The 22744-nt window shown below is 36.4% G+C and overlaps 4 protein-coding genes across 5 annotated transcripts; 3 read left to right on the top strand and 1 right to left on the bottom strand.

Annotated features, from left to right (window-relative positions):
- The first annotated feature begins 566 nt into the window (after positions 1-566).
- On the top strand, positions 567-4570 carry LOC6570028 (EF-hand domain-containing family member C2). 2 transcript variants are annotated; one of them, XR_004365506.2, is made up of 5 exons: positions 567-657; positions 721-1268; positions 1358-1628; positions 2521-4190; positions 4264-4570. XR_004365506.2 is itself a non-coding variant. In XM_001996160.3 (4 exons), exons 1-4 carry the CDS (start codon positions 607-609, stop codon positions 3991-3993), a joined length of 2343 nt encoding a protein of 780 aa, XP_001996196.1. In that variant the 5' UTR covers positions 567-606; the 3' UTR covers positions 3994-4570. The 2 variants fall into 2 exon arrangements, 1 of the variants encoding a protein (XP_001996196.1); XM_001996160.3 differs by having other exon boundaries at positions 2521-4570.
- LOC116806043 lies at positions 4130-10002 on the top strand. Its single transcript, XM_032741829.1, has 3 exons — positions 4130-4190; positions 9423-9815; positions 9877-10002. The coding sequence occupies exons 1-3, from the start codon at positions 4148-4150 to the stop codon at positions 9954-9956; spliced, it is 516 nt and encodes a 171-aa protein (XP_032597720.1). The 5' UTR covers positions 4130-4147; the 3' UTR covers positions 9957-10002.
- A 450-nt stretch (positions 10003-10452) lies between these two features.
- On the bottom strand, positions 10453-14940 carry LOC6570027 (poly [ADP-ribose] polymerase). Its single transcript, XM_001996159.2, has 6 exons — positions 14738-14940; positions 13517-13658; positions 13131-13461; positions 12495-13025; positions 11860-12429; positions 10453-11791 (listed from the first exon to the last, which is right to left on the bottom strand). The coding sequence occupies exons 1-6, from the start codon at positions 14849-14851 to the stop codon at positions 10501-10503; spliced, it is 2979 nt and encodes a 992-aa protein (XP_001996195.1). The 5' UTR covers positions 14852-14940; the 3' UTR covers positions 10453-10500.
- A 2580-nt stretch (positions 14941-17520) lies between these two features.
- LOC6570026 (protein lin-7 homolog C) lies at positions 17521-20883 on the top strand. Its single transcript, XM_001996158.3, has 4 exons — positions 17521-17654; positions 17718-17984; positions 19166-19299; positions 19766-20883. Exons 1-4 carry the CDS (start codon positions 17618-17620, stop codon positions 19913-19915), a joined length of 588 nt encoding a protein of 195 aa, XP_001996194.1. The 5' UTR covers positions 17521-17617; the 3' UTR covers positions 19916-20883.
- Positions 20884-22744: the final 1861 nt, after the last annotated feature.

The raw sequence follows: 22744 nt of genomic DNA, 5'->3' as shown, positions 1-22744 counted from the left end.
ATAACATTAAAAATATTTAAGAAACGTTGAATTGCAATTTGTTTTAAACTTGAATGTAAATTATAAGTCTGTTGCTCTTTAAAAAATTTCGCAATAATAAAACTAAAAACTCAACTAACTCCTAAAAAAAGACCCGAATCAGCTGATTCGAAAGGTTTTCGACTTACGATATGTAATTTAGACAACCACATGCAAGACACTTCAAAGTAAAATGTTTTGTTGTGCATGCTTTAGATATTGCATATGCATTCTTATTATATACTGAAATATATATATATTCCATTAATTCGGCTTATTTTGTTTGTTCCATTCGAGACACAAAAACTAATTCCCAATTTCGTTCACAACAATTATTTCATATTTATTTTAATACTTGTGTCCGGTACCTTTCTCTTGAGCTAGTATGAAAGTCATAGATACGCTTTATGAAAGTCGGGTCCCAACTTACAAAAAGCTGAGAATACCCTTGGGTATATAGTAGGCGTGTGAATTCAAATATTTTGGAAGCAATCTGTTAAAAGACTCAATACTTATTACACAATCAATAATTTTTGTACACATATCTTAAAAAGTTATTGGAGCCGAGAAAAGAATAATTTAATCAAGATGTTGCGCATACCAGGTATGCCCCTCCTCCCGGGGACGCTCTTTCGCGAAGTGAGTACTGATTGGTCTGATATAAAATATGTGGTTGCATATATGCTGTACACCTCTTAATAGGTCAATAAAGCCTACTACCCGAAATCGCAAACGTTGCTCAATTTTCGTGGCATACCGATGTTAAGTGATCGCCATGTGGCGATGCCCGAGGATCCAGCCGGCGTTGTCATCGACATTGCCTGTCCGCCGGCGAATGCACACGCATTATATCCACCTCGAACGGGCCCACGTCTACCGCCCTGGCTAGCCTACGACAAGAAGGTGCTGTTTTTTCGCGCCTATTTAAAGCAGACGCTGCAGGAGAACTATCATGCACCGTATATGGTTCGACATTTTAAGGTTTACTACTATATGGAGGATGGCACTCTTGAGATATACGAGCCCAAGGTTGAGAACTCTGGCATTGTACAGGGGTGTATTCTACATCGTCAGCGTGTCCCCAAGCCACCGCCATGCGAGAACGAATTCATATCGATCATTGACCTCAATGTTGATCGCACTGTGCAGATTTACGATCGCAACTATCACTTTGTCGACTGTGATCGCTTCACACGCGATTTTCTCAACAAGCGCGGCATTGTGGTCCCAGATCCTGTGATGGCTGCCATGTAAGCGATAAAAAAGAGAGGGAAAGAGAGGAAAAGAGAGAGAGGGAGCGAAGTACATTTCCTCATAATTCACTTTGTAATTCCCTCAGTGATCCTGCCGCGGGGGTGAGCAAACGTGGTCAATCCCGACCCAGCAATCCACCCGAGAAACGACATCCATTTGCCCAGTTCCTCAAGTATGATCGACAGATACTGAAGTTTCAGGCATATTGGGATGATCGCACCGACATGGGCGATGTGCGCAAACTTGAGGTGTGCTATTATCTGGCCGATGATACTATCGAGGTGAAGGAGGCTCACATAACGAACTCAGGACGCGATGGCCCCACTGTTTTCCTCAAACGGGGACGCTTGCAACGCGTAAGTAAAACAATTAAAAGTGCTGTAGTCGAGTGAGCTCGACAACGATTTACCCTGAACCCAGCTGGTAAATATATTCTAAAACTATTGGAAAATTTCCCTATAATAAGTTTTGCGCTCAAATGTGGGCAGGGCTGCTATTGCACTCATTTCTTAAAGCAAGCTCATCCACTGAAGTAAAAAAAACGAGAAGCGCATGTTTTGATTCACAAGCCCGAACTGATTCTAGATGACTGGCAACAAACACGTGCATATACATAAATACATACATACATATACATATATACGTATACGCAATCGTAGCAGGGTAATGGGGCTCTGCAGAATATACACAAAGGCATTTTGATCAGTATGAGGATATATTTTGGAATATAACTAGGGTGTTTCTTAACCGATCTTTATGAAAATTAGGAAGTTGATCAATAATATGCATATGTGTATTCTGTATAAATTAAAATATTCTGCCTTTAAAATTGTAGCATTTATTGCAATCGGAAATTTAAATATATCGATAATAGAGAAGGAGTTATCGATAAAAATAAAGCAAAATTGATCTGCGCCTGGTATACGAGAACCTACATATATTCCAAATTAGAAGTATCTAGCTCTTATAGTCTCTGAGATCTGCGTGTTCAAACAGACGGGTGGACGGACAGACGGATATGGCTCTATCGACTCGGTTGTTGAGCCTGATCAAGAATATATATACTTTATGGGGTCGGAGATGCTTCCTTCTGCTTGTTACATACTTTCGCAAAAAACCATTATCAGGGTATAAAAAATCTTAAACGGTTACTTGAATGACTTCGCCTGACCCTGGCCGTATATTTCACCATATATATTTATCGATTTTGATTTCTGATCACCCGTTGACCATTTGCCTGTTCTACAGGAATTTGATGGAATGTTGATGCCCGGTCAACAAACTCCGAAAACCTTGCTTAATGTGTTGGGAACAGCGCGGAATGTGCGCTACTGCGTCGATCCTTTGAATATGGGTAACAAGGAGATATTGTATTACGGCCAACGGGATTTGCAGATCGGCACCGTGATCAATGTGTATGGCCGTGCTGTGGTCATCACCGACATGGATCCATTTACAAAGCAATACTATCGCGATCACTATGGGATAGAAGACTTTACGCCGATTGCGGTGCCAACGAGATCGGATGTTTGCAAGCCGTATGACAAGTCGAGCCGAGTGCTGCCACCGTTCAATGGCTGGGGCAGTTTCGAGGACTCCGCCGGTAATTGTGTGTCCATTGTGGCCAAACGTCCTAAAACCGATTTCAGGAAATTCATAAAACTCGATCGCTATGTGCTGCGTTTTGGGGCCAAAATGTTGTCCACAATACGGGAAAACTGCGAGCGGATCTTTGTGATTAGCTATTACCTCAGCGATGATACGATGCAGGTGCAGGAGATAGCGGTGCGCAATTCAGGATTCCTTGGCGGTGTCTTCATGAAGCGGGGTCGCGTCCTTATTCCCGGCCAGGAGACGTTCACCTGCAAGCAGCCACAATATTATAAGCCCTGCAATTTCTTCATTGGTGGTACCATGGTCATCAGAGACTTTATCTTTTATTTGGCTTCGGCTGATGAGTTCACTTTGATGTATATGGAGCATCATCCGGAACAGTTTCCGCACTGTGATATTGAAAAGATTTTGGAAAAGGTGCGTAAATCTCTAGAGACACACATGTCACAATTTGTCGCTTCCTGTGTCCCTGACTGCACTGATCTGGAGCGAAAGATGGAGAAGTGCACCGTGTTTGTTTCCTTCGAGAGCCTTAAGAGTGCTTTGATTGCCATCATGGGCAATACGATCAGTGATCATGAGATAATATCACTTTGCCGTCATTTCTCTGGGGAGCAGGCTCCTCCAAATGCTTGCGCCAGAGATAAGGTGCGTGCCTGCGCTCATTTGGAGATCAAGCGTTCGCTATGGAATGGTAGAGATGAGCTGATGGAGCATTTCCACCACATCAATCCCACCAACAAACCGTTCCTGCCGGAGAACCAAGTGCGGTCAACTTTGCGCGGATTCCGCATGCCCTTTACTCTGGAGCTAATCGATAATATATTGTCCGTGCTGAATCGCAATGATTGTGATGATATAGAGGTCTGCGATCTGATGAATTTCATTGATGTCTCTTGTACGAAGGGCTGTGATATGCCTCCCATCAATTACGCATTTGAGCTCTGCCCCAAATTACCCTTTCAGTACAAGGGACGCGTCGTTGACTTTGGGTGCTTCATTAAAGCACTCGGTTGTCCCCTCAATCTGTCCAGTGGCAATCCTCAAGCGATAAATATGATTGGCGATGCTAGAATTCTGCCACCATCATCTACAGTCGATTGCTAAACACGCACTCGATGCTTAATCGTTTCAAGTGATTCGCATGCTTAGTTTCTGAAAAAACATTTCAGATGTTAATTCAAAATTTAATGTACGATATCGGACAAGCCGGATATTGACAACTATATTATGTAAGGGCGTAAGCAGGAGATAGGGGTCCATGCGGCTATCAATTTACAAAGTTTGGTCTCCTCTACAAAAAGGTGGGTACGGCCTGATTCATGTCGCATAATTTAGCATACCTTATTTTGTGGCGAATGATAACACTATCCGCAGAGCGCTCTATAATGTACATACCAAGACATTTTTAATTCGAATTATTTACGAGATAGAGTGGTGTCAGAGCCTGTGACAAAATGTATGGTGATCGGCGCCAGTGGACCATTTTGAGAACATATTCCAATGCAGATTAAATTTGTGCCTAAAATAAGACGACTAGTAAATCGATAATTATAATCTTATGGCTCGTTCGAAAAGTATTCAAATATTGTATTTTTTGTTGTTCACAAATGGAGATAAAAAGTCGACTGTGCGATTGTCTGTGTATTACCCATAAGTTTGGAAAATTTAAATTTCATACAAATGTGAACGTATTCTCTCTTCAAACAAAACACTTTTTACAGCGAAAAATGGTCATCAAATCGACAGGAAATGGTTATTTTAGCAAAATGCCCAGAACGATTACGTACAATCATTATTACGGGCAGGGTGTCAAACCGAAACGAATTGAGATTCCAATTCCGATTCTAGTACAAAAAGTATAAAAATTCTGGTACAGACTCCGGTAGAGGTTCGGTATTCAGTTTTGTGTAGGTACCTTGCTTTTTATGGTATGCTTTTTATGGAAATACTAGATCATTGAGCATTTGCAGTTGAACAACTAAATGATGAATATCGGAAACATTTATTTTATTTCCGTCGGTATTTGAAAGTCATAATAAAATTGGGGTGTCAGATGTCTCCAAGGGTATGGTATCTTCAGTATGCCTAAAATAGCCGATGTTATACCCTAAACCCATTAAAAATTATTAAAACGGGTAGAATGAAATTGTTCAAATGTATGTAAAAGGCAGAAGGAAGCATCGCCAATTCATCCGAGTCGAACTAGTCTGTTCCTCCATCTGTATGTATAGAAATTTAAAACATAAGTTCCCTGCTTGAACATATTCACATTCACATACATAAGGATCGACTGTAATGATGATCTGCTACGATTTAAGCTTGAAACTCTGGTTCCGTGAAATATTACACGACTAAATCCGATTAAATATAGGATGTTGTCGATTTTACAGATCATTTGATTGTGCTGAATGTTGCACAAGATTGAAGTTTTTGAGGTAATGAATCAAAAACATTTTATGTCAACTGCAGGAAATTTTCATAAAGATATTCATCGCCTACCAAGCCACTTAGAATTTGCGTACTTTTAATAAAGAGGCCAAATAATTTTGGTATTGGAGCGGAGTTTAAATAGTATTCAGGTATGTTAGAAAACTGAATAACATTTGTCTTTCATTTGAGATTGATTCAGTTGTACCTAACTTTCAATGTCGATATATTTCGACAAGTTTTCTATGTAGAAGACATCACAACGGCTATAAAAGCACTTGTGGGTATATTCAAATATACCGATGACCTTTTCCTTACGAATATTTGTTATTATAGTTTCGACATTTAGATATTCTTTCCATTGTATATGGTTAAATAAGATACGGAAAGGCATATTACAATTATAATTCATTCGATACACTTTGTGTCATAGAATGAAAATTTTAATTTTGTAATTAACTGAATTGATGCAGATACCTTTGACCCATTAAATAAGTCTAAAATTTTCCAATTTATTTGGGTCCATCAGTGTTGAGTAGGGAGTATCACATAAATTATTTGTTGCAAACAAAAATTTTCATTGTATAAAATTAGTTCGATGCTGTGAAATTGAAAAACTATAAGTGAAATTTGTTAAAAACGTACAAAAATATAATAATAATAATTACAACAAATGAGAACTTTGCAGTCGTGAGTAACCCACGTCGAAATAATCTGATACCATAAGGAATATCATCTCATAAATGGTGCCACACAACAGGGTTGGTGTAGCCAAGAAATACTGATCTTTGAAGGAGATTCTTAGTAATCTACCATCCAAGAGTGCCTTTAAAATTACGGTAGATATAGGCTTTAGTGCATTTGAGGGGAATGGGCGTGGCTGAAAACTATTAGGAAAGCTTCCTTGTAGTCTTCCTTCCAAGTTTGGTATATGTACCTTTAAAATTGGGGAAGATATAGGCATTTGAGAATTTTTGGAGGGTGTTACTAGCAATATACTTTTTAAATTTGGTGACTAGTTTCAAAATTCTGTGAGATGTATGGTTTTATCGATTTACACTAACAGGTGTATCGATTCGGGGAGCCGAACTGCGCCATTTCAAATTTTACAAGTAAGATACTTTTAAGATTTGGTGACTCTAGCTTATAAATCTTGGAAGTTATATGTATATGCCGATCTTTGAAGAAGGTTACCAGTTTGGAGACTTTCTTTATTTTTAAAATTGTGAGATACGCAGACTTATCGACGTGGCAACCTTGGGCGCTGGGGTGGGCGTGGCCATAAAATCGGCTTATTGGTTATCTGTTCTGTAATATTCCTACCAAATTTGGGAATTGGTGATCTTATCATTTCATAGCCACCTAGTGTACGTAGCAGTTTGTCTGACTCGGGCAAAGAGTCTCTTAGGATTTCGGACACAGACGGACGGACGGATAAAACCAATATACTATGATACCTTCGGTATCAGAGAAGCTCTAATCTACAATGAATATAAATTTTGGTGTGCCTAAGGTAACCGTTCCTACCTTTTTATTTTTTGGGAACATCGACATATTTTAATAAATTAATTTTTCATGAAAATGCAGACTGAGTGCACAGAATTCAGTAAAGTGTACGAATTAGTTAGCACAAATTTCCAAGGAGTTCCTTTCTCGTTTTTGTCTTTAATATCTTTTAATTTACAATACCGGATTTAATAAGTGTTACTTAGTTTTATAACCTTGAAAACTGTTCACGTTACTTCTGCACCTTGTACCTTTACTATTTACTCTATTCATTTATAATGATGTGAAACTTATTTTATAGTACAGCAATCCTCTTTTCTATACTAGTCTCATTTTGTAGATAAATTCTGTTCAACACTGATGATTGGCCAACCAGTTGCATCATAATTGTTTGTTGATAATGTTGCTTCGCAAAGAATACTTAGAATTCAAGATCTTGAAGTTCTCTTTGATACCAAACTGAGCTTAAATTTCTTAAATCCTTTCAATCCACCAACCGGCAAGAAAGTTTTTTTGTCACCTGTTCTGTTTAAAACATATACACATACGTATATAGTTTTGAAAAGTTACATTTACTAATGCGAAGATGCCAATAAAGTGATTAGTTGATTGTAATGCTACTTATTTTTTAAATGTAATCCATGAAAGTGGCTTTCGTGCATATAAATATTAGTTCTGAGAATAACAAATGAGGTCAAAACCTAAACTAATAATTCAAATATAAATATCAGTTCTGAGGCTAACAAGCGGGGTTAAAACATAATCTAAAAACTCAAGGAAATTTCATCAGAAATGCAAAATATATAGAAAGTAAATGTTAATATTGATATTCATATGTATTAATAGTATATTAATAAGTAAGCCATATTGGTATAGAAGATATTAGCAAAATCCGTTAATTTATACCAACTTAAATTTGGCACTGTATGTATATGAAAGCATTTCCGACACTCATTAAGGTTAATTAATTTGACTATAAAATAAATAAAATAAAAATTCTACAAATTGGATAGTGAAAGTTAAGTTATTTGCAGCAAATCCAAAAAGAGCTTGAATCGCCTGTTGCACGTACGAAAGAAACAGAAAATCACGTCGCAAGTCTGCAACACTCTTATGCATACGTAAGTGAATTCGAAAACGGGCAACAATGTATGGATTTGTAAAAGAAAACGAGAAAAATCGGTTATAATTACTAATGTATGCATGGTCGACCCTTATCTCTTACATTCGAGGCTTAAAACATACCACTTGGCATACACACCGTTCATTTCAGTTTCGGTAACAGTCTCAAACAAATGATAGAGCTCCGTAGAAAAATGAAAATACATTTGTTAACCGTTTTCGTGTATGGGTACATTGCAGTGTGCACCTGTTCACCGGACCTATCTTTACCGACGGATACATATGTGAACGCATTGCAAAATTCACATAATAGTATTGATTATGGTGCGTGAATCTGAATGTGGATATTCTGGCTTAAAGTCTTAAGAATTTCAAAATAGTTTACAAAAATAAAAAGTGCAGTTGTCAAAAGTATTGATATACTTTAAAAAGTGTTCTTAAAAAAAACTCATTAAAAAACAATTTAAAATATATTTTGTGACAAACGATATTTTATTTCATATAGGAACTCCAATATCTGAAATTGTTAAATTACTTTAATACACTGTGGATTATTGTTTTCTTCACAAACGTTTAATGCCAGAAAAGTTCTGGCTCGAAAATGCATTCATCACTAAATGGATACCTTCAATTGATATTAGAAATGATTGAAGCAGATTAAAGGCTGGAAACAGTGATACTTTATCAAGAGGTGTTTAGTTTCCATACTTATGATAATAATAAAAATAATTAATATCATTGTGTTTTCCGTGCAGAAAGAGAAACACTGTCATTAATTTTGCGTCTTCTGGATCGCTAAGATCCCTGAATTTTAAAAATTATTATAAATCTGATTATTAGCTTATTTTAAATGTATATTTTATAATTATGTATTTTTAGTATATTAAGGAATTGGATAAAATATACAATTTTTGAAGTTGGGGAAGGGTTTTGTTTGTCATGATTGGAGTAAAACTTATGTGAAAATGGGCGAGTCCTTTTTTGAAGGAATAATTTGAGGTTGCCAGTTTCAAGTAATTTGACTTTATATATACATAAGTATAAGTAATGTACTTACATATGTGTGTAGAATAAGTGTGTTTTGTTGATGATGACCTTGCTTATGTGGAGTTAGAAGGTTGAAAAGTATATTGATTATGTGCAATTCGTAAATTTACCAGCTACGTTATTTTTTGTTCCATATTTAGCGAAAGCCATTATCTCCCATAATACAGTGGCCTAATTTAATTTAAGACTCATCAAATTTAAAAAGTAGATTGGTGACATTTCTCATGAGTCGAGCCACGCCCACTCACTGCGGCAAGAATATTTATAAATTTCAATAGGTCAAAATTGTGGTACTTTCTATTACATGTTTTAGTTGTCACTTGGGAAAATCGGTTGTTTTGCTATAGAAAGTGTATATTATCGTCGTAGGGCTGCTTCTGCGATTTGTCTGATTCGTATTTCTAATCTATATTGCTTTTATATTCAATTAGATGCTAATGGAGGAGGCTATCAATACAACCCACCACCAGATAATAGCTATTTACCACCAGATAATAGCTATTTACCGCCAGCTACGTCGCCACCGGCTCCTGTATACGGTCCTCCACCATTGCCATATAACTCACAACCACCAGTTTTTTATAGACCATCTTATCCAACACCATATCATACGCACGATTCGTTTTTGGATAAGCTGAAATCCAAAATAAGTCTCCTAACAATTGGAAAATTAATTTTAAAGCTATTAATATTTAAAAAAATAGTTAAATTTATCGGAATAATTTGTTTGCTTCTGGTGTTACCGAAGCTAAAGAATATGTTTCACGATAGCATGCCCATGGAGGAGGACGTAATGAGCAGCAAAATTGTGCAGACTGATCAAGGTACGACTGCTGAATTACACATTTATGGTGAAAATTTAATTTTCTTATATTCGATTTTCAGATCAATTACAAAAACAAATAAATGAGGTTTATGAGTTTATAATGAACTCCATCCAATACCTCGATGAAGAAAGTACCTAAAATGTAAATGTCATAAATCGTGACAATTTACATATGTTTTTACTATCTGCAAAAGTATTATTTATTTATTTATTATAAAATTGAATAATTTTTGAAAAAATAAATATTTCTTTAAATAAAAATGTAGTTTATGTATACTGGGTTGATCGAAGTATGCAAAATCCGCTGAACTAAGTTGACGAGTTGTCAAAAAGATAAATATAGTGTATACCGATACTGCATTAAATTCCAAACACGAAACTAAGATTTACAATATTTTAGAATGTATTTTAAATCACCGTCTCAGTAAAGTCTTTCTGTCTGATACAGAAAGCCGCGTTTGATTTCTATAGACGGCCAGCAGGCAAATACCAGGTTTTTAAACTTTTAATACAAATTACCTGTGAGCAGGTGGATTCCGGGCTGCGGAGAGATAGCCATTAACCATTGCTCATTTTTTAATTTATATTGAATAATTCGATGTGTTCTATCGCAGGTAAGTAAAATAACACATAAGTAAGTTGAAAAAAATTATTTATTTTGGCTGATTTTCATAAGCAATTAGTTAATATTTGTACTTAAACTCCATGCGGAACAAATATTGAACATTAACCTGTGCAATATCATATACGATATACTCATTATACAGCAACGATGACTTCAATTTTTCATCAGTCACAGGATTTCCAAGTGGAATTTCTACACCATCATCCCGTACAAGTGAGCCTTTTGGATCTGGCATCGTGCGACCATGGCCAAAGCAGCTATGTTTACCTTTTGGTAATTTTTCCACATATTTAGAGGCCGTACATTCCATCATGTCACCCAAGGCCACTTCAGACAATAACATAAGGCCCGTAGAGTTGTGCTGACTGGTACAACAATAATTTGCTGATTTGGACACCATATCTGCAAAATAAATACCCTTGCCGAACATGTAGCCAGTTGGCGGAGCTTCGGGCGGAGCAATTTTCAGGCCATGCGACAATATTCCAACAAAGTTTGTTAGTCGAGAACCGTGCCATAGCAATTTACGATTGTGCAGTTTCTTGAATGGCTTAAAGCGCCGAGCTTCTCCTTGACGGGCAACCGTAAAAATATCTATAACTTGAAGCTCATATGAACTATGTGTAGATGCATGTGTATTTTGCACATACGTGTTCAAAGTTGCAAATTCTTTACTATTTTTGTCTAGTGGTTGTAGTTGTGTTTTTAACTGTTCGTAATGTTTATCCAACGGATTGATGTCCTCCATAATATCCTCGCTCTTAATTAAATTGTAGGCAACTTCAATCTCCGCCAACGAATCCAGCATTTGACGTAAACTTTCGACCTGTTCTATTGTTTCAATCAAAGGCGGCGCATGGACTCCAAAACAGTGAGGAATTAATGTGTAGAATCGATTACTGGCATCAATAAATCCAGAGTTAGTGCCATGTTTTTGTATTAAATCATATATTTCTGTAACAACCGAGTACGCTGACTGAATTTGCTTCAAGCTCAGTTTTCCCAATGGCATTTTTTCCATATCTATGTGAAATTCCATCATAGTTTTCTTCATAGATTCGACATCAAATATAAGCTTAATTAGACTTTGAAGCGATGGTTCAAGTTTAGAATCAATATTTTCATTGCCGGTGTCTTTCACTACATTATCATCTTCATATTGAATGTCGATTGGATACATGCGACCCGGAATTTTTACAAAATTATTTCTGTTTTTGAAATCATTTCCTGTTTTTTCAGAATATACGTTACAAAAACAATTTACAGCCTCTATTACCGTTCTAAAATCTTCTACCTTTGAACCTCCAATAGTCGTGCCAATACGACCCCAAGAGCGGAAAATCCAATACCTGTGGAATTAAAAAGACAAATATACTATGTGCCGAGTATAACTCTATGACGCAAATAATAGACGTACTTATTCTTAGTATCGGCTTCCAAAAGTTGCAATTTATAATATGAATTTTTATTACGCTGTATGTCTGTTAAGCCCAGGACAATATTATACTTATCATCGCCTTTGACATACACATGCGCTATATCCTCCAGACCACTATCAGGATCCACAGCAAATCCATTCTTTACCTTAAGAGTCACCGACTTTGGTACAGATTTTGTGTAGATACTTTTCGACTTTGAACTCTTTAATTCTTCTTGAGGCAGACGGGCTGATGGGTCTGTACCCCAATCGCAAAGAGTCATGCTACTTATGAAATTAAGGGCTCCAGTGCCATCAGATTCAACAGAATCAAGATACTTCTCAGGAATAATGTGTATACCAAGCTCTTTTGCTTTTTTCATACGAGAGCTCATCTTTTCCACTTCTTTTTCTGTAGATATAATAGCTATGGTATCAACAAGTATTTTAGTATCGAATTTTCCGCCTAACTTTCCGATGCGTTTTTTTATTTCAGCCTCACTGTCTTTCATACCGATTAGTGATAGTTTAAAATTGTATAATGGTGGTCGTTCTCGTTTAATTTTGGGACTGAAAAAAAGGTAATTGTCCAGAATGAATTGAATTTTTGTAATACAAATTTTTTGTTTACTAACCCATCAATTTCATCTGGATTTTTCTTTATAGCAATGTCCTTGGCAATAGTTGATGCGCTTGGAGCCACGTACTGAATAATTCGCGTTTCGGGTTTTTTTTTAACATCGCTCCAAAAATTATAAGTAGTTTTCAAGTCTTTCGGAACCTTACATGCACTTCGCTTGGGTTCTGTGAATAACTTTGTGCACTTAGTCCATTCTGAGATGTTGCCATTACAAAGGTAACCCGATTTATTAAAAATAAACTGCGTACTCTTGCATTCTGGACAAGATTCAATTGCGCCAAATGTCAGTAAATCTGCTGCTTGATCTAAAAGTTTTTCAGAATCACCAGCTATAGGTGTCTGTCCGTTGTACTCCAAAAGCTTCTCAATATCCGTTTTTTTCATTTCGTTTTTTAATACATCACGGAATTTGAATAAATTATCATTCTGTTTTTTTAGCCTTTTCTTCTTATCATTTTCTTCGGCCTCATCTTTTGGCTCTAGCTTCGGTTTCTTGGCGTCTGGTAAATCATCAGACTTTATTAAACTGCGATCAAAAAATTAACATTTATCAATTTGTAATTAAATATAACAAGTGTATAGCGGCGAATTAGTTGAACAACATGAATGAACGACAATGAAATGTACTCACGGCAACAATTTTAAGACTTCCGCTTTGTCGTCAGCTTTTAAGCCTTTATATCCAGGAAGAGTTTCACCTGTATCAAACCAACCAAGATCCGATCGCATCTTAGCAAAGCACTCCAAATGATGCCAAACTTTTTGACCACCGTATTTCATTCCAACTTCAGTATCGAAAAGGGTTTTACATACTCGAACTTCATCTTTGTTTATTTTTAGTTCGCATCCACGGCATGCTGCCCGTCCCGATTTAGAGTACTCGATCCCGAAATCTTTAATTGCTTGCTGTTCGGCCTTTGAACGCTTACCCGCTTTGCCAGCAACGGCTACTTGTGCGTTACCTAAAAACAACAATTCTTTGTAAAGCCTTTCATTCTTTGTATTAATTATACATACCAATAAGTTTTGTCAGCTCAGTTTGGTCATCAAATCTCAAATTTTCAAAGTTCTTTATATCCCCCACAGTGGCTGGACGCTGTTTCTTTAAAAAACAGTCCTTATGAAACCAGTTTGGAACTTTTCCATCATGAAAGGGAGACTAATCAAAAATATTAGTAATTGTGTCAGTGTACACTCAAGTATTTCGATGCACTGGCGAACTATGGTTGATTGACTATGTTTTACGAGAGCAAGTTAGTTGGATGGCTCTCAGGGACTGTCAGCTCATGTCCACCATAGCAAGGAAATCGTGTTTTGGCACAGAAAAAATATCTTTAGGAGCGAGTCAGCTTTCGTACAAGCAAGATCTCCCCGTATTTTTCGTACTGAATGAGTGTGAAGTTTGCCTCATTTTTTTTATGATTACATTTATTTAAAATCAGCCACTTACACTAATATTATTAAGCGTCATTACAAACGGTGACATTTCGAACAACTTTAAATTTTGGGTAATGAGGATAAATCGTCGCAACTAATAAGCACTTTCGCGCAGTGCAATGCTCAAGTGTATGAAATTTGTTGTATCGAAGGCTACCCCTTTTTATTTATTATACGCAGCAGATAAGTTGCCAATTTTGTGTGTTAAGGCATTTAGGTTTTCACTATATGTCTTAAGAAAACTGATAACAACAGTTCAACAAGTTAAAGGTGGAATAATAGTTCAATATTCAATGACAGACAATGGTCTTGGCAAACTGACATTGATTGATTCCATAACATATCCATGTCTACTGGCTTCCAAGTGCTGTAGTGTTGGTGTTAGAGGACGATTTTTGGTCTTGGCCAGATAACGAGCCAAATACAGCTCAAACTGAAAAGCACTGACTGCTGTAATATATGACCATATATCAAATTTATATTATATACGTATAAGTTTATACTTGTGTCTTAAATAATATTGAAGCAAAAGCTTCAGTCCGAAAATTGGCTTAAGAGCGGCTGCAATAGCAGGAACAGCAGTCGCTACTTGTATTAATGAAAACAGCAGACGCATTCATGAATGTGGCACATAAATAGTTATGTTTGTATATATGTACTCTATGTACACATTATTGTAAACGTGCAGGAAAACATCAATCAGTTTTTGCAGCCAATCTCGTTTGGAATAATACATTTACATCTGAACGCTTATAATAATAATAATACCATTATAAATTTCCATATGCACGATGGACTTACTTGGACCATAGTAGCAAGGCGTAAAGAATCTTTTGGAATTGGAGTCTTACATCCTTTACAAGAAGCACGGCCACTTTTTGCATATTCTGCCGCGTAAGGCAATTCAACGTCCATTTTGGAGGCTTTTGATTTTGCTTTGCAGTATGAAGCAAACTATTTCACCACACGCGAGATGTTGCCGCTAAAAACAATAGTGTGAGTTTAAAAGTGATATCATCGTGCGTCGATGACTTATCGATTACTTATAGCGTCGTTCTGGAACTGTGAAATAAAACACAAAAACCAAATTTCTGTGTCACCAACAGCGATGCCATTTTAGCATTTAGCTTGAGTTGGTTGAGAAAGTAAACACAAAAGCTATAGAGCACGTATTAATGTGGCATGTCTAAACTATATAATATTCTAATTTATATTCCGCCAAGCGAAGAAGAGCACTTTGTAATTGTACTTATGGTCTAAGTTTTCCTCTTATATAGAACTTTAAAATATTATGCTTATAACTAGGCTGGTTCCTCTTCAACTTCAACAACTCAAATTTTGTTGTCCTGTTTTAATGTCACATCAACCGCCTTTGAAACCTTGTTAACATTTTTACGGATATGATTCAAATTATTTACGGACAATTCCTAGTTATGCCGATGTGCGATGTGAAATTATTGGAAGGCAAAATAAATCATAAAAAATAATGTTGTTTGCAGTCTATGGCGGCATTAGATTATTTAATTATAAATGCCGCGAGGTTGTCATGCGATTAAAATTATGGACAATGTCTGTCGACGCAATAAAACAATAAAATCGACACACTCAAAATGTACTTACATTTACAATGATTTTCGTCAGATTGAGATTTTAATCTTCTTCGCTTAATGCATACATTTTTTTTACTTAAACTAAGCAAAACTGTTCCCAATTGTGACAGCCAATTGCAATAAAGTGCTTAAAGTAACAATTCCAATGAACTCCCGGAATCTTTGCTTTAAGACTATCTGGTTTAGTAAAACGAGGTGTATTTAATCAATTCGCCTGCTCATTAGCGGCCGAAAAATTCCATATTATTTTGATTCACTGTGTTTGTGTCTGTCATTCTCGTATGCGGTTTCTAAACAGAATTTTAGTTCCATTGTTTTATTAAAATATTTCCTTATTACATCAATATAAATACAGAAATAAAATATAATTACAATTACCATTCCATGATTTTTTTATTTTGTTAGTGAGAGGTATTAACCTAAATCGGTTTGACGCCGATTGACGGACGATTGTGTTAGCGATTTACAAAATTGCATTGACTACCTTAAAAACAGATGTTTGAGATCGTAAACAAAAAAATGGATAGATTCAATTACGATACGATTTGTGACTCTATACAGACCTGAAGTAAGATGAAGACGGAAGCATTCGTTCTTAGCCTTTACCCAGATCGGTTGTATTTTTGCTATTTTTTATGTCTGTGTGTTACTTGGTGCCAGGCTGATTTAAGCTGTTGTTGGCTGTGGTCGAACGTAGTACATGTACATGTGCTGGTTTCACACAACGGGTAAAGGTTGTAATCAGCAATAAGTCGAGCTTAAAGTGGTGTCGGGAGCGATGCCGCGAAGCGTAGTCGAAAATTGTTTGAGGCAAACTAGCCCGTCATATATATACTCGTATAGGCTAAACTGGCATCTACTGGTATAGCGGAAGTAAAATTTAAATAAATTAAAGTAGAGGAACGAGGAACACAATTTGTCTTTTCGAAAGTCTTAGTAATAAACGAGTATACAAATAAAAAAAAAACGTATTCGGCCTCCTATTACACTACCTGTAAGTCCTTCTGGTGCTCCTCCTTCTAATGTTGCTTCAAAAAACTAAAACCCTGTTTCTCTAGCTTATCAGAATGTTAGAAGTCTTAAGACTAAACTTTCTAAACTATAAGTTGACAATCTTTCTTTTGAATTTAATATTCTAGTATTTACTGAAAGTTGATTAATGGCTGATTTTTCCGATCTTCTATTATTTTCTAATAGATACACCCCTTATAGATGTGATCACGCATGGATGGTGGATTGCTGTTGATTCTAAGCTTGCGTCAGATTTTTTCTTACTTCCATTCATTCTAGACATTGATAATACTTGCGTAATGCTTGTCATTATTTATCACGTGTTCCCACATTCCACCTCAATCAGATGTCTCTACCTGTTTAAATCATCTATCCGCTATCCAATATCTGTCCTCTATGCTTTGTGACAGAGACTATTTGATTGTATGTGGTGACTTTAATATTCCTGAAATTATATGGTCTGCTTAACTAATCGGCGAGTTATGCTAGGCGACTCGGTGATTCTTCCCACTTTCTCTTTATCGTCGAACTCTGTAATGATTACAATAGACTATATCATGTAATCAATCCAGCGTCTATTTCTATAATTAATAACTCAATTTTAAACGTCGTACTCGTGACTAGCTTTTTCGCATGCACTTTTTTTGCCTGATTTGGTTTTTTTCTCGGGTTGGAACATTTTGTATGAATTACCCCCAGAAATAGTATAAATATTGATCTTTTAATATAAATATAATTTTCAATTTAATTTTTGATGTAATTTCATTAAATGTGTTGCTTTTTGAAAATTTGTTTTCATGTCGACTGACTTAGTTGACATTAAATAAATAAATAAAAATATTTTTAAAAAAGGCTAAATTGACTGCACCGCTGCCAACAAGCGCATACGATTCTGATAATTTGTATGGCCTAACGCTATCGATGACAGTATAGATATTTCCACAAATTTGATATCGATATTATTATTGATAATATCAATGTAAAAAACTACTAAACTTTAGGTAGGAAGAAGTAAATCCAACACCTTGGATATTAATATATATTAATATAGTGCAGTAAAATGACCGAAATTTCGGAACCACTGACCTTGGCCAGAGGTAGGGCACACATGTTTATTTGAGGTGTGTATTTAGTCTAATAATAAAACATATTTTTTACAGATGTTAAGAGGTCAATCGAGCTATTAGAAAAGCTTCAGTCTAGCGGAGATTTTCCAACTACAAAATTGGCCGCATTGCAAAAAGTGTTAAGCTCCGACTTCTTGAATTCTGTACGTGAAGTCTATGAACATGTTTTCGAAACTGTTGATATCCAAGGATCACACGATGTTCGTGCCTCTGCAACAGCCAAAGCTACCGTGGCTGCTTTTGCTGCTAGTGAAGGACACGCCCACCCACGGGTTGTAGAGCTGCCAAAAACAGAGGAAGGTAAGCAATTAGTGTACTAAACGAGGAGCCAGGATTTGAATGCTATGCATACAAATATTTGTGTAACCTGAAAAGAGAATCTTCGTACATGTACATACGTACAAATATGGATGTGTACATACATATGTTTAAATACAGTTTATTTGTAGTGAACTTCTCTACAATATCGTGCGTGTTCCTACATATAACGGATATTTTCAACAGATTTTTATTACGCATTGTTACCGAGAAATCTCGAATAGTAGATACCCTGAACACAGGTCATAAGTGACACACATCTCAGAAATTCGATTTTATTGTTGCTTGGTTGGTGAGTCGCAAAATCCTTATATTTTCTGCATTCCGGTGTCCCGGGGCAGTCTTGAATGGATCCGGGGAAAAGATTTTCAACTTTAAAGAGTGACCAGCACGACGACTTAAATTTTGTAGAGGGTATGGGGAAACCTTTCTCATCAAACATCGCTGCCAGCTACGTAATGGTATAATTTTAAAAATTGTTCTTGCAATTTAATAAAAGTGCGCTTACTTGAATTTTGCAGAGTGTAATCCAAATAATTAAAAAAATAAGGTAAAAATGTTGTAGCCGAATAAAATCGACTACGAGATACCCTGAACTTAACGGATACAAATATTCCCTTCAAACTCGAAGGTGAGCATTTCTTACAGACTGCACCATTTCTGAAGGGTAAAATGAACTAAGGAAGCGGATTTTTTGACTACAATCGAACTTAAATTGCTTGCGACAACCGCATCTTCACCCATTTTTATTCATAAATATAATAGATGCGCCTTCTGATAGATATGAATATGCGAATTCGTTTATAACTTGGGTGTTTCGGAATATGGCAATGTGAAATATTAAGAACACACTAGAAGACTATATCTTTTATTGCGATCTGGAATCGGTATGCATCAGTATTCTCGGAAAAGGGCAGTTATCGATCAAATGAAATAAACATGATCTGCGCGCGGTATACGACAACTTTTGCTCATAAGGACCAACAGATGTATAGATGGTCATGCCTAGATCGACTCTTCTGTATACTCTGATCAGGAATATATATACTTTATGTTGTCAGAGATGATTTATTCTGCCTTTTATTTTATACAACATAAAATCAGTTGGAAGCACATTAATATTATTTTCCTATTACATTTTTCTCCTATCTTTCTGTCTGCAGGACTGGGTTTCAATGTTATGGGTGGCAAGGAGCAGAATTCTCCAATCTATATATCTCGAATAATACCTGGTGGAGTTGCAGATAGACATGGAGGACTTAAAAGGGGAGATCAATTACTCTCAGTTAATGGTGTGGTAAGTACACTTCTTTGAAGGTTTACAAAAATTGAAAGCTTCTTCCGAAACAGGGTTATGCTGATAAGGTCATTGTTCAAATCAAGTAGCATATAAGGTCATATAAGTCAAACATTTATAAACAAAACAATTCTCAATATATTTTTATTTAAACTACAACAATTGTTGAGAGTGTATAGATCCTTTATGATTTATTTCGTAAACTTAAGCGATATTTAATATGATGTGACAAGTGATGGACTAATGCAAGGAATCTAAACATTTCTCTCCAACCTCGAAAACTTTTCCGTTGCGAGGTCAACATCAATGGAGTCTTGACTGGTGCTTATAGTCAATCACTTATAGCTACTACTATACCTTGTAGAGTTATTTGAATCTTTTTACAGCGTATCTCCTAGTCGAATTCTCTCGACTAGTCTAGTAATTTTTGGTTCTTATTGTGTATTTGTTTTCTATTTCATTGCAGTCTGTTGAAGGTGAAAATCATGAGAGAGCAGTTGAACTATTGAAGCAAGCGGTTGGCTCAGTAAAGCTTGTCGTACGTTATACCCCCAAAGTTCTTGAGGAAATGGAAATGCGATTCGACAAACAACGTAATACACGTCGTCGTCAATAAAACCGGTTAAATTTATTATTATAAACATTTATCAGACAAGTTTTATTACAAGCTTTGTGAATCTCATACAAACTAAAGTCGCTTTCTTTAGCTGTAATTACGAGGGCTGCTGCTTACAGTTTCTAATTGATCCAAATGAGTCTCATTTAAGAGGTAGAATAATATCATCGCGATGCATTAAAAGATATTTATAAAATGAAAATATGTGTCAAATATTAGATACAGCTCAACAGCGACCTTGTATATCATTTGTCATAAGTAACAGTGGACAGAAGACATCGACGACCCGATGAGCGACTACAAAAATTAGATGACACATTTGTGGAGAGGCATCCAAAAAAATAAGCGATGAATGTCATCTTTTTTTATATTCATTTTGCGTTTAGGTTGGGAAAACTGCGTATGATTAAATTTATAAGATGTCGTTTTTTTTGGAAAATATATAGTCACTTTTTGCGTACCTGCATTCAACCAAACCAAACCACCATGGGTGTCCAGTTTTATAAAATATATTGTTGTTTTAGTTGCATTTTTTCTAAGGAGCGAAAACGGCTCAGCAGTAAATTTTGCTCTGGTCGGGTAGCCGCTTGAGTTTGCATATGTGTGTGCAAGCCAGCGAGCTCTTTCGAGTCGAGCACTCCTGCATATTTAGGTTTCATGTGTGTGAAATTGAATTGAATTTTGAACAATTTAGAAAGGAGTCGGAAAAACTCAAAAGTCAAATCATAAAATATAATAATATTGAATGCCATAAAGTGTTTATTAAGGACAGCAGCAACCTTCGTAGTTTTGTGTATCTTGGTTTTTTTTTACATAGCCTGTTGGTAATGATTAATTCCTTTCAAGAAAGCAACCATTAATCAAAAATGTACCGAAATCATTATTATATAGTCTTTAACAAACAAATATTGTACCATAACTTTCAAATTACGTTCTAATTACGCATAGTAAAAATATATTCTGCATTATTATACATCGTAATTGATTGATTAAACAAAAATCGGAATAATTAGATAAGCATGCAACTCAAAGATGCATCAACTGAAATAAATATATAAAATATAGCTATGCTTATTGGAACTATGATAGCTGAACAGCCCAGATCAGCTAATCACACGAAAGAGTCTCAGAACCCTGCTTTGAGACAGGGCCCTTAACTTTTATAACATATGGCTCAAACGGACGAATAGTGAGATTTTAGCCTTTCCCTGGCAAGTGGCTGATTATTAACCTGTTTTTCTGTGAATTGCTTATCTAACGAAAACCACAAAACTAAAGAGTATTGGTCTGATAATTGTTGTATACAGCCAAAGTGCTAGGGCCCACTTGAGCTCAATGGCTTTTCTGCAACCAACTGCTGTTTTGTGTTTTCTTGTTATGTGGTATTTATTATTAACCCGCATTTAGTTGGCCAGGTTGACAATATTGTAAGGTTACTTGTCATCAGGTTACACAGTTTTGAGGGAACTTTCCTAGACATCCCGCCCATGTCGTGTATCAGTCTATTTACTGCTAAATTCCAAAGGAAAGGCGATAGAACGCCTGAGGCGTGCCCCTGCTGGCCTGATCCTGGAGAATCCAGAATCCTGCATACGAGCAATACCACAAATCGGGAGTCAGCTTTCAGGTCCATCAGGGCTCCAGTTATCGCTTCTGGCATAACGTGGTTAAAAGGTTAAATTCTTTAGGGAGTTTCCAGCAGCGTCTGAAATAGACTCAATACGCGAGCAAGCTTCTGACTCTTATATCCTTTAGGCCTGCCTTGTTGCTTTTTTGAAGACTTCCAAGCTAGACCAATAAACCAGTTAAGGTTATTATTTTGCGCTTTCGCTTTATTAAAAACAAACCCACATCTGTAACGCATAGTACTTGGTTGTGTCGCTCAACAAGGGTGCTTTTTCTTGAGGTTACAAAAATGAAACAGAGCTTTTCTTGAAGATTTCGCAGTTATTCTGGTCTTAATGAGCTTTGTAAAACTTCTAATTCGATACATCTATTATTCAAATTCACATCCAGCTATCGTTAAAATTTTGTTGTTATTATGTTAACATGTACGATCTGCTTTCACCTAATAGCTAATAACTGGTACATCCTAGCATACAGCCTTTGTCTCCCACAAACGAAGGTTGTTGGACTAGTCCAGTGGTTGAGGTTTATCTGCAGGTGCATTACTGTTCTTCCCCTCGAATGGCAGCAAATCTTCCCTGTTCAACTTTCCTACACATAACTAGATACCGTGGCAGCAGGAATGTATCCGACATATACTACACTCTGGGTTGTCAGCAGAGTCTCCTCCGGTCGTTGTATCCGATTAATGCGCACGTACGGTAGGTGTAGGTTGTCGTAACCATCATCGGTACATTGCGGAACCAATGTTATACAATTAGCAGTCGACACCCTAGGGAGTCAATTGGGGGGTTTTTGCAATGTATCTCAAGATCTGATTGTCGAATTGAAAATATAATTCGGATCCAAAGAGATTCTGAGGGTCAAAGAGATTTACAAAGTAAAAGTAAAGTTGACTGGGGCTCTTTTAGATTTTTTGAGGACATGCCTTGAAAGTCTTATTTTACTTACTATATTAATAAATCTAGTTGAGGTAAAAATTCAAATTGAAATGTCGGTTTAAACCCAACTGACAACTCTGCGACGAATAGAGAACAGCTAATCTGAATTAACCAGACTGGTATTAAGTAGGTGTGGATGGCAACGCCAACTGCAATCGAATTGCAGCCACATGTAATTTTAATGGCTTACGCTCTTTCTTCTTTATCGATTGATTGATTGAGCAGTCGGACCCTGCAACGGCAGTGATTGACCAGTCGGACC

Source organism: Drosophila grimshawi, unplaced genomic scaffold (genome assembly GCF_018153295.1).
Source record: "Drosophila grimshawi isolate 15287-2541.00 unplaced genomic scaffold, ASM1815329v1 contig_1148, whole genome shotgun sequence".
Classification (NCBI taxonomy): domain Eukaryota; kingdom Metazoa; phylum Arthropoda; class Insecta; order Diptera; family Drosophilidae; genus Drosophila; species Drosophila grimshawi.
The sequence above is the reverse complement of the archived record's forward strand: the minus strand, read 5'-3'. Positions and strand labels throughout refer to the sequence as shown.

Bases quoted from the DNA above. Each gene is read 5' to 3' on its own strand.
- LOC6570028 (XM_001996160.3), top strand. From the start codon at position 607: ATGTTGCGCATACCAGGTATGCCCCTCCTCCCGGGGACGCTCTTTCGC. The intron at 658-720 runs GTGAGTACTGAT...ACCTCTTAATAG, and splicing joins CGGGGACGCTCTTTCGCGAA to GTCAATAAAGCCTACTACCC. The intron at 1,269-1,357 runs GTAAGCGATAAA...TAATTCCCTCAG, and splicing joins GATCCTGTGATGGCTGCCAT to TGATCCTGCCGCGGGGGTGA.
- LOC116806043 (XM_032741829.1), top strand. From the start codon at position 4,148: ATGCGGCTATCAATTTACAAAGTTTGGTCTCCTCTACAAAAAG. The intron at 4,191-9,422 runs GTGGGTACGGCC...ATATTCAATTAG, and splicing joins TTGGTCTCCTCTACAAAAAG to ATGCTAATGGAGGAGGCTAT. The intron at 9,816-9,876 runs GTACGACTGCTG...TTCGATTTTCAG, and splicing joins AATTGTGCAGACTGATCAAG to ATCAATTACAAAAACAAATA.
- LOC6570027 (XM_001996159.2), bottom strand. From the start codon at position 14,851: ATGGACGTTGAATTGCCTTACGCGGCAGAATATGCAAAAAGTGGCCGT. The intron at 13,462-13,516 runs GTATGTATAATT...TGTTGTTTTTAG, and splicing joins TGAGCTGACAAAACTTATTG to GTAACGCACAAGTAGCCGTT. The intron at 12,430-12,494 runs GTTAGTAAACAA...CCTTTTTTTCAG, and splicing joins AATCCAGATGAAATTGATGG to TCCCAAAATTAAACGAGAAC.
- LOC6570026 (XM_001996158.3), top strand. From the start codon at position 17,618: ATGACCGAAATTTCGGAACCACTGACCTTGGCCAGAG. The intron at 17,655-17,717 runs GTAGGGCACACA...TATTTTTTACAG, and splicing joins ACCACTGACCTTGGCCAGAG to ATGTTAAGAGGTCAATCGAG. The intron at 17,985-19,165 runs GTAAGCAATTAG...TTCTGTCTGCAG, and splicing joins GCTGCCAAAAACAGAGGAAG to GACTGGGTTTCAATGTTATG.